General features: G+C 33.5%; 2 protein-coding genes across 2 annotated transcripts; both read left to right on the top strand.

Annotated features, from left to right (window-relative positions):
• The first annotated feature begins 4,808 nt into the window (after positions 1-4,808).
• On the top strand, positions 4,809-7,388 carry LOC133701435 (transcription factor KUA1-like). Its single transcript, XM_062125349.1, has 3 exons — positions 4,809-5,263; positions 6,206-6,414; positions 6,648-7,388. Exons 1-3 carry the CDS (start codon positions 4,966-4,968, stop codon positions 7,152-7,154), a joined length of 1,014 nt encoding a protein of 337 aa, XP_061981333.1. The 5' UTR covers positions 4,809-4,965; the 3' UTR covers positions 7,155-7,388.
• Positions 7,389-7,518: 130 nt separating this feature from the next.
• Positions 7,519-11,550, top strand: LOC133701434 (O-fucosyltransferase 30). Its single transcript, XM_062125348.1, has 3 exons — positions 7,519-8,090; positions 8,705-9,289; positions 10,052-11,550. The coding sequence occupies exons 1-3, from the start codon at positions 8,080-8,082 to the stop codon at positions 11,112-11,114; spliced, it is 1,659 nt and encodes a 552-aa protein (XP_061981332.1). The 5' UTR covers positions 7,519-8,079; the 3' UTR covers positions 11,115-11,550.
• The last annotated feature ends 1,476 nt before the right edge of the window (positions 11,551-13,026 follow it).

Raw genomic sequence — 13,026 nt, 5'->3', positions numbered from 1 at the left:
TTTAGTAACATAAAACTATTTTTCTTTTTTAATTTCTAGTTTTCTTTTTAATTTCTAGTTTTTTTTTCTGATGAAAAAATTAAAAACATGTTCATAAAATAATTTTTCCAAAAAAAAGAAAGAATACATCAAGGTTGTAACTATTTTTCTAAAAAAAAAATCATAATCGTAATGTATAATAGTTATCTTAATATTTTATATTTGTAATAATATAATTATAGAATATTAATTTTATTTCATTTGAATTAAAAATATCATGAAAAATTTATATAGTTAACTAAAAAAAAATCTTTATATTAGATTTATAGTAAGAACTAAATTAATTTATAACACTAATTGAATATAAAAATATATAAAAACATAATTTTAATTTTTTTATATTACTAACAGGTGCTTGTATATAACAAAAAGTATATAGTTCATGTTTTATTTATTTTTTTGGAAAACAATATAAAACTTGTATTGAAAAATTATAAAAACTTCTTAAATATGTTTTTAAAACTTAGTACAATTTTGAAAAACTAGAAAACTAAATGTTTAGTTTTTCAAGTTCTATTTTTCCTTTATATAACCCTAGTTTTTTTTTATTAATATGTTCTGAACAATCCATTTTCTTTTTATTTTTCTTTTCCTTTATATTAAAAAATATATGTTCAAGAAATAATTATCAAAATAGATAATTTAGGTGGGGTGTCACTACTTGAGATAAATTAGAACCCTTAAAAATTAAAAGGAAATATGGGAAAATGGAGTCAACACTTTGTTCTTCAAGGAGATTAAATTTTTTAAATATATACTAGTTTCAAAGATTTAAATAAATATTTTGTTATGCTTATGAGAAGATAAACATCACTATTCTTTCTAAGAAAAGGTTATCTTATTTATATGTTTTCTTCTAAATTTATTTTATACATGCTATTAACTGTTTAAAATGTTTTTTAAGCTTATTCACAAATTATCTATCGTCAATGAATATTTGTCAAGTTAGCATCATGCCCTGAATCAGGAGTCTTATATCTCAATGATTTTTCTTTGTTATATATATCATTTTAATTTTTAAAATCAAAAACTTGAACAAAAACTACACTAAACCCATGTTGGTCCCACTTGAAGGAGTCTTGTGAACTTATTAATTAATTCTCTTTTGGTTTAAATCATTGTGATATGCCTACGCTGACCTCTAACACAACGTTAATTTGATGAAAACATGTTTTTTTTATTATTAAACTCATTTTAAGATTTAAAATGCTGCGCTAGGTCTATCTCGATCCTTAAAAATTAAGAGATATATTGATCTAACTGTTAAAAACCAAGTTTACTCAAAACATGAATCTAACTTGATGAAAAACTAATCAACACAATTTTTGTTTTTTTTTATTTAAATGAGTTTTTATACACACATGCATATATAAAAAGAACATATTACAGCATATATAAAAAGAACATATTACAGTTTCACGAAGTGAAGATAATGTTAACACAAAGCATATAAAAATAAAATGAAAATGCACGAGTGAATAACGTTTATGCATGAATAATAACATGTTCATTAGAATGCACTTTGAATAGTAATTTTCATGCAAACTCAAGGGAAAAAGAAAAAGGAAAGGAAAGGGGTTTGGTTTACCTTGGGGCTTGTTCTAGACAAGGGTGGAGCTATTGTGGTGGTTGTTGGTGGTAGAGACAGTGGCTGGCTGACGGTGCTAGGGTTTTTAGGTGGTTTTTTCTCTCTAGCTTCGGTTTTCCTTTTCCTTTTGTTCTTTTTTCTTCCCCTCTTCTTCGATCTTCTTCACCCCTCCCACTATTGGATGGCTTAAACACACCCATATCCAGCTAAAAAATCCTCTCTCTCCCTCTTCGTGTTTTTCTTTACATTCGAGTTTCCATTTTTTTTGTTTTTCCTTCGTATTTTTCTCTGTCTCATTGTTCTCTCTTTTGCTACTTTCTAAACCAAACCCCCCCTTCTCTCGGCTCAATACTCTTTCTTTCCTCCTCTCTCTCTCTCTCTCTCGACATTCTTTTTCTATCTTAGATCCCCTTGTCTCTTGCATTCCCCTTACTTATATGCAATGACGAAGCTCCTGAAACCTTTTTCTTGGTGGAATGATCGTGGCCATTAGTTTTCTTGGGATAATCTAAGTTCTTCACTATGCATGATTGTACACTTTAGCAAAAACATGTTTAGGTTGGCCTCTTTACACTGATTTTTCAACAGTTTGAGAGGTCAAATCATATAGTGTTTGGCTAAGAATATATTACACATGCAACGGGAGAGTGTTATTTGGCATTTATTAGGTGCATAGGAGAGAGAGAAGAGTGGACAAAGTCATCCTAAAAGCCATGAAGAAAACAATAAAATTATAGGAAGCATGCTAGAGAAGAAAAGGGTATTGTTTTGGCCATCCACCAAAACAAAGTTTGTTTTGTTTTGGTGGTTTGTCTTTTAAAAAAAAAACATATAGCATGGAACGATTTTATTTTGCCCAAAATATGTTGATTCATTTAATTGAAATTCTCAAATTTGCACATTGATCCCTTCATTTTGTGCCTTTTTAAATTTAGTCGGTGTCTTTTATTGTTTTAATTTTGATTTTTTTTTCTTAATATTTCTTTCAATTTGTCCCTGATTGCATTTAAAATGGTTTCTCATTATTGACACCCTTTTCATTTAGCCATTTACTTTTTATTTTTCAATTGTTTAGCCAATTTCCATTATTTTCTCGCATTCTTCTTAATCTCATCCCTTATTGCGTGAAAATAGTCCCTCAATTTTGGCATAATTTTCAATTTAGTTATTGGCTTTCTAATTTTCTATATTTATCTAAATTCAATTGCTTACTTATTTTTTAAATTCATCCCTAATTGTATTTTTTTTATTTTTAATTATTATCCTTTAAATGTTTATTTTCACTTTTTTTTGGATTGAAGTATTTTTTTTATTTTGCCTTTATATATATAAATATATATTTGAGAGGGTTCAGAATCTGAATTATCACACCGTGAATGCCATCACACTTGGGTTTGAGTCGCGTCACTTTGTGAGCTTTTAAATTTCTACCAGCCCCTTTTAATTTTTTTACTATTTTTGGGACTTTTTGACCCTTTAAATGGGTTTTAAATTTCTTTGTTCGTGAAAATTGGAGACATGATCCGTAGCCTCCTCGATCCCCAGTATTTACCAAAATAGATTTTCGGTTATTGTAGAAATAATAATAATAAAAACATGATCATGGAGTATATTTGCTATTTATCTAATCTTAATTTGTTAGGAAAAAGTAATTCCATCTTTTTACAAGAAAAAGTAGTTCAAATGTTAAGAATATATATATATATATCACCTTGCGAGTGTTAATTTAAACGTCATTTATGATATATATGAAAATATATAAAAGTTGTTATAAAGATTTGAATACATTAGCTCTGAATCAAACATTATATTTATTTTATGAAAAACTATATTTAAATATGAATTAACGTGTTAACTGTAATAATAATAATAAACATATCGATGCGAATAGTTGGTAGGTAAGGTTGATTATTAAGTTTCACAACATATTTATTTATTTATTTGTTTGTTTAACATGTGCTTTATCACTGTTCAAGCTTGTTCATCTAAACAGTACAGTAACCTACTTTCTAACATTCTCACAATTTGTTTTTTAATTTTTTTTATATATATATTTTAATTTTATCATTCAATATTTATATCTTTAATTATTATATTATATTATTTTTATTTATTTTTTGTAAGTTTTTTAAATTTATATTTCTTTACAATTTTATTTTTAAAAATTAAATTAGTTAAAAATTAAGTTTCTTGATTCAACTCGGGTCCATGATTTAATGGATATCAAGTTTTAAATATTAAACAAAGTTTAGAAGATTTGCTCATATTTGTTTTGTTTCTTTTCTATTTTTTCAAACTCATGTTGTTTTACTTTTTTTTAAAAGTTTTTTTTTTGTTTTTACTTCTATAAAGTTAGACTCACGGAATTATTAGTTTTAAAGTTGAATGCAAGTTGATTTTTTTTATTTTCAAATTTATTTATTTTAATTTCATCATTTAATATTTCATATATTTAAAATTAATCTTTGTGTTTTTTTCTCCTTTCCTTTCAAGTGATTTTTTTTAAAATTGAGTTTTTTATACTCTGAACTATGTTAAATTTTGTATTGATATTATTTAAATTATTGATGTATCGTTTACTCCAGCCTTAAACTTGTTTTTTCATTAGCATTATTTTTATGTAAATATTTTTTTTTTAATTTTTTTTACTGCCCCCAGCAAAGCGTGTGCCCCGGATCTAAATCATTGCGAGTTAAAAACGCCAAGGATAAACAGATTAAGCATTATTTAAATCCAAGTCACGACAAAACATATAGTCATGGTCAATGCATAAGGTGCCAAGTACTTTCCAGGATCCCAATCCCTAACCAAACAAATTAATTGCATGAGATGTTCATACCCCCAATTTAAATAAGATTTTTTCATTATCATTCATTCCCTTAATAATTATTGGTGACGACACACGCAATTAAATTCCGGCTTTTTTTTTTATAAATAAAATAGAAATAGAAAAAGGAAAACAACATCCCATTTCCTTGACCACATCCACTCTAACAAGTTACACAAGAACCAAGTTACTCAAATTCCACGACACCCACAAGACTGGGGTCAAAGTCGACTAAACAGTTTTTAGTCGACTTTGACCAGATCAACGGCCAAGAGAACAAACTCAAAAACATCTCGCGAAGCAGGTGATAACTATCACCTCCTATATCTAATAATCCTCAGACCTAAACTTACGGATATAAAGATATTGTCTCTCCCTCCCTCCCTCGCTCGGTCCTCTCTCTCCAATCTGGAGAAACCAAAAACACTATCTTTCTGTTCGGGTCATGCTATTCGGATCCTATTAGATCCGGATTAAAACCAATTTCTGATAACCTGAACCTGAATCAAAGATGACGAGGCGGTGCTCGCATTGCAGTCACAACGGGCACAACTCCCGTACTTGCCCCAACCGAGGGGTCAAGTTGTTTGGGGTCCGATTGACTGACGGGTCGATCCGGAAAAGTGCTAGTATGGGTAATTTAAGTCACTATACTGGGTCTTCTAATGTGGGTGGGCCCCTCACTTCCGGTCCGAACAATCCCGGATCACCAGGTGATACCCCTGATCACGGTATTGCCGCCGCCGCCGCCGGTTATGCTTCTGAGGATTTCGTTCCTGGGTCCTCTTCGAGTCGTGAGAGAAAGAAAGGTTGGTTTGAATTATGTGAAGTAACTAATTTAATTATGTTTCAAATCTCCCTTATCATGATTTGATTTGATTTGTGATCATTAGTTTAGAACTGGGTTGTCCTTCATGAGATTGTTTTTTCCATGTTTAAACGTTTAGAATTGTGTTCCTTTATGCCTTAATTTGATTTTATTTTGTTGAGATAAACAAGTGCAAGGTTTTTGTTTTCTATAGAAAGAAAAAAAAAAGTCCATGTTGGGTTGTTAGTGAATTCAGTTATTGAAGTTTCCGAAAAATGAAGTCTGATTCTGGTTAGGAGATTATGGGGGGAGGATTCGTGTTTTGTTTTCTGGAAACAAATGAGGGGTTGAAGTTTACATTCTTATTAGTTGAGTGCTATAAAGACCTGATAATGTTGTCTGTAATTATTTGTTTGGTATCTGAGATGAGGACAAGAAAAGAAGATTGTACTTTATGCTTGGTTTTTACTTTGTTTTTCAGAAAGTGATAGGCTTGGCTTAAATAAGCAAATTGTTTTCCTGGGCACATTTTATTGCTGCTGTATTGGTTCTCCGTGTCCCATCCTTTTTATGCAGACGAAACCCTTATTGGTGTGGGATCTTTCTCTTTTTGCTATTTCATTTTTAGCTAGTCTCCTATGGAGTTAAAATGATGAAATAAAGAAAAATACGACACAGACAGTATGGGAGTCTCTGAACACCCATAATTTAGGTTTGTCCTGGTTTATCGAGGGCTAGTCGAGGAAAGTAGGGATGGAAATTTCCATACAAGAAAACTTTTGATGAACAGTGTGCCTTCCAAACTAGAAATTTTGTTTGTAGTGCCAAAAAATCGCAGATATTCAACAAGGAGTTATGAGGAACATGTGGTGTCAGATTTATATGTTTCTTGTATTGGTATATGCGCTCTTTAATCCTGAATGACTAATAACAAGTGGTGCAGGTGTTCCATGGACTGAAGAGGAACATAGGATGTTTCTACTAGGTCTGCAGAAGCTTGGTAAAGGTGACTGGCGTGGAATTGCTCGTAATTATGTTATATCAAGGACACCAACTCAGGTGGCCAGTCATGCTCAGAAATATTTCATCAGGCAAAGCAATGTGTCTAGGAGGAAAAGACGTTCTAGCCTGTTTGATATGGTTGCTGATGAAGTGAGCTCTGTTTTTTCTTTATTGTCTATCTGAGCAATGAATCACACGTTCAAGTGCAGCTTCATCTCCATGCCACATTAAAATATCGCTTTGTGCTTCTTCATCATGATATTCCACCCATCTCCTATTACCTCGTGATCATTTTATTGATGCATCAAGTTTACAACTCTTGATCTTCCCACCCTTATGAGTTGTCTGATGTATATTTTTCCCTGTCCATTCTGCATTTGCAGCCAGGAGACACTCCGATGGAATCACAGGACTTCTTGTCTACAATCGAACAAGAGTCTGAAGCACAAAGTGAAAATCCAGTGCCTGTCCCTCCTCCTTTGGATGAAGAATGTGAATCTATGGATTCTACCAACTCCAACGATGGGGAGCCCCCACTTCCTAAGCCAGATAGCTCACAGTCTGCTTATCCAGTAGTATACCCATCTTATTTCTCGCCTTTCTTCCCATATTCTTTTCCATTTTGGTCTGGACACAGTGCGGAGCCCACAAAGACAGAGACACATGAGGTTCTTAAGCCAACAGCAGTGCATTCAAAAAGTCCAATCAATGTTGACGAGCTGGTTGGCATGTCAAAACTGAGTTTGGGAGAATCTATTGGCCAGGATGGCCCCTCTTCTCTTTCCCAGAAATTGCTTGAAGGGTCACCAAGACAATCTGCTTTCCATGCTAATCCAGCCTCTAACAGTTCGAGCATGAACAGAAGCAGCAGCCCAATCCATGCAGTTTAAAGGCAGCTTTGCTGCGATTGAAATCGTAGGTTAGCTCAGTGCTGATGAGCTTCACAATTTACAGTCTATATCAGACTATAACGTGCAGGCTGGTTTGGGTTTACATTCTTTTGTGGGATTCTTGTAATAATGTTGTTCTTTTAAGTTCTAGCATTAACTTGTTTAAGTTAGTCTTATGTAGGCTGTTAGCATCTTGTCTAAAGTTATTTGAATCTTTAACGTTCTCTCTGTGCATTCTTTATTCTGTTTGCTGCACCTTCCTCCATTTATCAGTGCTGATTGAGAATGTCAGTCAGAAAACCTTAACTGGGAGAACTGTGCTTATTTGACTTTGTAGGAGTGACTGATAAAGTAGTTTCAACCAATCTTCAGTGAGCTAGAGATAGGGTCCGAAACCGAAAACCTCTGACCATTACGGACATTTTCTTTTGAAGTTTTGAGATCCATATCAAGCCGCTTCTGCATATGGCATGGGGACCCTGTTGCAATTTTAAGAAACCGATGAGCATTGTTTTCCAAGCGACGTCGTTTAAGATGCCATGATGAGAAGCATCAACATAGATCACAGAAGTCCAGAACGGGCCTCCATCTAAGTCCAGAACGGGCCTCCATCTACATGCACGGCACAATGCAGCTCTTAGCTGCTCATCTCATCGCTTCTGAAATTGAGAAATTCAGTGCAATGTTCTTGGGGGAGATTAAGGAGTAGGCGAGGGCCTTTGATTTTTATATTCTTGATAGTTAAGGCTTCCCCTCCCTTGAGCATAGTTGATGATGGTGGAATAAGGGTTTATCTAGGGAAATCATGGACCTGGGGTGTTGTTGATGCTAGTGGGTATGGGTTTGTGTGTGCTGACAGTAAAAGAAAGAGCCGAGATCGAAGAAAAGAGGCTCCTTTATTTTTGGTTTGAAGGCTTAGTTTCTTATGGGTCGCAGGTGTGTGGCTTCTTCTTTTTTGGTGATTTTTTTAGGAGAGAAAGTCTTTGGTGAAAATCTAAGTAACCGTGTCAGTTTTTCTTCTTTTTTTTTTTTGGCTAATGCTTTTCTAGATTTCTTTCTTCACTATTTATAGGTAATGCAATATTATCTCTTTATTTATGTCTAAGCAATTTGGTTTTATTTTGATCTTTTTATTTTTTTACCTTGTGCTTGGGTCCTTCATTATATTTTTTTATTTTGATCTCTTTATTTATGTCTAAGAATTAAAAATGTTTGAATTTTCAATTCTTTTAAAAAAGTGTTGGAAATAATGCAAAGATATCAAAATATATTTTTTAGATTGTTTTGTTGTTTTTACGGATTTCTTAGAAGGAAATTAGAAAAGAGAATAAAAATTCAGGTTATGAGCGATAAAAAGATTTTAAATTTTTTTTCTGTTTTTTTAAATTAAAACCCGTTTCTATTAGTTTTTTCTAAGTTCTCAAATAATTTTTAAAACAAGATTAACTAAAAGTAAACTATTATAAGTTATTAATAATTATAAATCTACTCCAAAAATCCCACATTTTTGTTAGCAATAATATATATATTTTTTTGAAATCAACTAACAGGCCTACCGGGCCGACAGCCAGACGTTCATCGGAAGGTGTCTCTTCCAAGTTCCAACGTAAAAACAAAGGCAAAATGAAGAAAAAGCTGAAAGAAAGAAAGAAAGAAGGAGAAGAAACAATGAAGAATGCTGCCTTCAATCTTGACAAAAACACAACAAAATCATCATCATGGATCAAGAAAAAACAAACACAACCTCTCAAATCTCCGCTTTCTCTCTTACTAATTCTCTCTCTCTTCCTCTTTATTTTCCTTTTCATCTCCTTCTTTAAAATTACCCCCAATTCACTTTTCTCCAAAACCATTACAAATAATCCTCTAATCTCGCAATGCACCAAATTCCAAACCCTAGCCCTAGGAGAGAAGTTCCTATGGTATGCACCACACAGTGGGTTCAGCAACCAGTTATCAGAGTTCAAGAATGGGATTTTAATGGCTGGGATTTTGAATAGAACCTTAATTGTGCCTCCTGTTCTTGATCACCACGCTGTTGCTCTTGGTAGTTGCCCTAAATTTAGGGTTTTGGGACCTAAAGAGATTAGGGTTTCAGTTTGGGATCACGTTCTTGACCTTGTTAAGACTGGCAGGTGAGTCTGCTCTCTAGCCTTTACTGGGTTTCTTTTGCATTTCATGGTTCTTGTGTTAGTATGTTGATTCAGTTTTTTATTCTGAGTATAGTTTGGGCAATGAGATCCGGTCAATATTTTTAGGACTATTATCAGGTGGTGAGAAAACTGTAGTAAGGAGAAGAAGTAGAACCTATGCTTTACTGGATGTGTGAGAATTGGGATGTCTATCTCAGCTGATACTGTTAAGACTGTAAATAGATTTCAGTAGAATCTGAAATTGAGATCTCTGAGACTTACAATCATATATTTTGAAGTAAGTTCCCCGTGGAAAACCAGCTAAATATTTTGTTCTACTGTTTTTTTTAAAAATTTTTTTAAATCAAGACCTACTTCTATCTCTGAACAAAGGAATGCCAAATTGTTCGGCTTAGACCAGTACGCATTTTTGGACGCGGTTGATTAAATAGCCTTATTTTTTAATCTCAATTGTTGAGAAATGTAAGACTTCGACAGTATTTTTGAAATTATTTCCCAGCAGCCTAACAAGCTTTAATGTCTTGCCCTGCTGTTTTCTGAGTGCTAGGGTATGGAGACTATGCCTCACAAGCTTTATATCTCTTTGCTGTCACATCAGTTAATGAAGGAATACTCAATTTGCTTAAGTTTATTTGAATATGCCTTGCCCTTTTGTTTTGAAGAACAGGTGTATCATATTTCTTCAATTGAATACTCCAATCGTCTTCAAGATTAGCTTATGTATATTCCTTTGTTAATTTGCAGGTATGTCTCTATGGCCGACATCATCGATATTTCGTCTCTGGTACCTTCCTCCATTCAAGCGATAGATTTCAGGGTTTTTGCATCGCTATGGTGCAATGTGAATATGGATTTCACCTGTTCAAATGATTTAAATGCTCAATCTTCTTTGTTTGATAGCCTCAACCTGTGTGGATCTATACTGTCCGGGATTGATGGTAATGCAGACAAGTGTTTATATGCTGTAGATGAAGATTGCAGAACCACTGTTTGGACTTACAAGAATGGTGACGAGGACAGAGTGTTTGATTCATTTCAACCTGATGAACAGCTAAAGAAGAAAAAGAAAATTTCATATGTTAGAAGACGCCAGGATGTATACAAGAGCCTTGGACCTGGTTCTGAAGCTGGATCAGCCACTGTCCTCGCATTTGGAAGTCTTTTCACTGCTCCATACAAAGGTTCGGAGCTCCATATTGATATCCATGAAGCACGAAGGGATCAAAGGATACAATCTTTGATTGACAACAGTGAATTTCTTCCTTTTGTCCCTGAAATCCTAAATGCGGGGAAGAAGTTTGCTTTAGAGACCATAAAGGCTCCTTTTCTTTGCGCGCAGCTCAGGTTGTTGGATGGACAGTTTAAGAACCACTGGAAGGCTACATTTCAGGGCTTAAAACAAAAGCTAGAAGTTTTAAAGCAGAGTGGATCTAAACCTATACATATTTTTGTAATGACTGATCTTCCTCAAGGTAATTGGACCGGAAGTTTCTTGGGGGACATGGCTAGTGAGGTTAACCATTTTAAGCTATACTTTTTGAGAGAAGAAGATGAGTTGGTCAAGAAAACAGCAAAGAATCTTGCGGTTGCTGGGCATGGCCTGAGGTTTGGATCTGTTCCGAGGAGTGTTAATGGAGAGAGCAAGATGAAGACAAATTGTTCACATCAGAGGTTACCCGACATACTTCTGTACATAGAGAAAAGTGTTTGTAGCTGTGCTTCCCTTGGTTTTGTTGGGACTGCTGGGTCAACTATTGCCGAGAGTATAGAGTTGATGAGGAAATCTGATGTATGTTCTAAGTCCTAGTCTGACTGCAACATGACAGTTGTTCCTGGTTGTTAGATTGATGTATGCCTGGGATGGGTTTCTTTTGATCACAGTTGACAGCATCGCAAGCGTGATGAATCTGAGTTTCCGCATGTATATTTTTCAGCAAAACAAGTGTTGGTGCCAATCTTATGCAACCTTGTTCTATCCTATGATTCTCAGCGACCCAAAGTGCATGCAAGAGTAGAACCTTTTTGTCTATGAAGATTCAACTCCTACACGGGAAGGATTTTTCTGCATTCCATTTCAATTATGCCGGTTTAATTTCTATATTGCTTTCAGAAAAGAGAGTCATCCATAAATGCAAGGAGGCGCTTGAGAATTTTGATAGGTAGTGTACTGCGCTGAGATCAATTGTAATTGTAACTTAAGAATGCAAGTCGGATAGTTTAATGAACACAGAGGGTTCTTCGTATTTTGGACTTTTACAAAAAAACAGAGAACTACACGGGCAATCAGGCTTGCACAAATTGGCCATGATAAATATTAGAGCAGCACAGGCTCAGCACTGGTCCAAAACTCAACCATGTGAGTCCACTCGTAGATTCCATATGTTTGTATCTTGGGCTCATGGCGTGTTAAGCTCCTGCAAGTCCTGCTCCCATCTAGTCTTTTTCTCAAAAAATCGGAAGAATTTATTAAATCTTGCTTATAAAATGAATTTTTTAATCACAAAACAGAAACCCTTAAAGCTTCAACTTTCAATAAACCACCAACATCTTGCACGTTAATGGCATGGTTGGATAGCTCCAAATGTCTTTTTTCCCCTTCAGTTTTATTAAGAAAGCCATCGACAAAAGCGTGATAAGAAGGGCCGGAGGAGATCGATCTTCTTTTATCTCCAATCACAAGAGAAATAGCAGCCCAAGAATAACGTGCATAAAAATGGAAAAGAGGACACCATGATCCTTCTTTTTCTACCGAGAATCAGAATCTGGTCCGACGGAGTACGGACCACCGACGTGCTTGAGAAGTTGATTTCCCCCACCCTTTCCTCGTTCTTTTTTTGGGTCTTTGCATGCTTTATTTCTTTCTTTAACGTGTAGTCGGGGGACTCTGCGCGGATTTATTAGGTGATATTTAAAATTATGATCATAATTTTTTAAATATTTTTTATTATATTAAAATAATTTTTTTTAAAAAAATTATTTTTAACGTCAATTTATTAAAACGATAAAAATTTTTAAAAAATAATTTAAAATAAAAAAATAAATGTTTTTTCAAAACATTCTTATAAAAGTACTTTGAGCAAACTTTTAAAAAGTCCACAGCCTACAAAAGCATTTTAAAAATTCTTGATATATCAATAAAATTTCCAATCAAATCCTTCAAATAGCATCCGATAAAGCAGTCACATGAAATTTAAATGGGATAGACTGAGAAGTGAGAACACATACGAAGATATTTTCTTACACTTTCGTTATCTAAGCAGTGTTTGAGATCGTGCTTTTTAAAGTATTTTTAATATAGAAATATATTAATTTTCTTAATTGTTAATCAAGTAAAAAAATTAAAATTCAAAAAGAGAAAAATGAATAAATAGAATTAATTAGAGAGGGGTGAAATTGATTAATATGAATTGTTGATGAAAAAAAAGGCTGAATAGGAGATAAAAGAGTGAGGTTAAAATGAGGATTTAGAGAGTTTGAGGGACTATGAAGAAAAAATAGAAAAATGAGGGGTATAAATACATAAATGGCTGTTTAGGGTGAGAAAAGGGGTATAATACATAAATTCATTATCAATGTTGGTTGTTTAGATTTGGAATTATGGAATATTAGATGAAGGAATATTACGTAGAATTTAATGGGTTTATTATGAATTTATAGAAGGTATTGGATAATTGAATATTGTGTATTTGAATTGATGATGATATGTGATTAAATGATAT

The sequence above is a fragment of the Populus nigra genome, chromosome 8, assembly GCF_951802175.1.
Source record: "Populus nigra chromosome 8, ddPopNigr1.1, whole genome shotgun sequence".
Classification (NCBI taxonomy): Eukaryota; Viridiplantae; Streptophyta; class Magnoliopsida; order Malpighiales; family Salicaceae; genus Populus; species Populus nigra.
The sequence above is the reverse complement of the archived record's forward strand: the minus strand, read 5'-3'. Positions and strand labels throughout refer to the sequence as shown.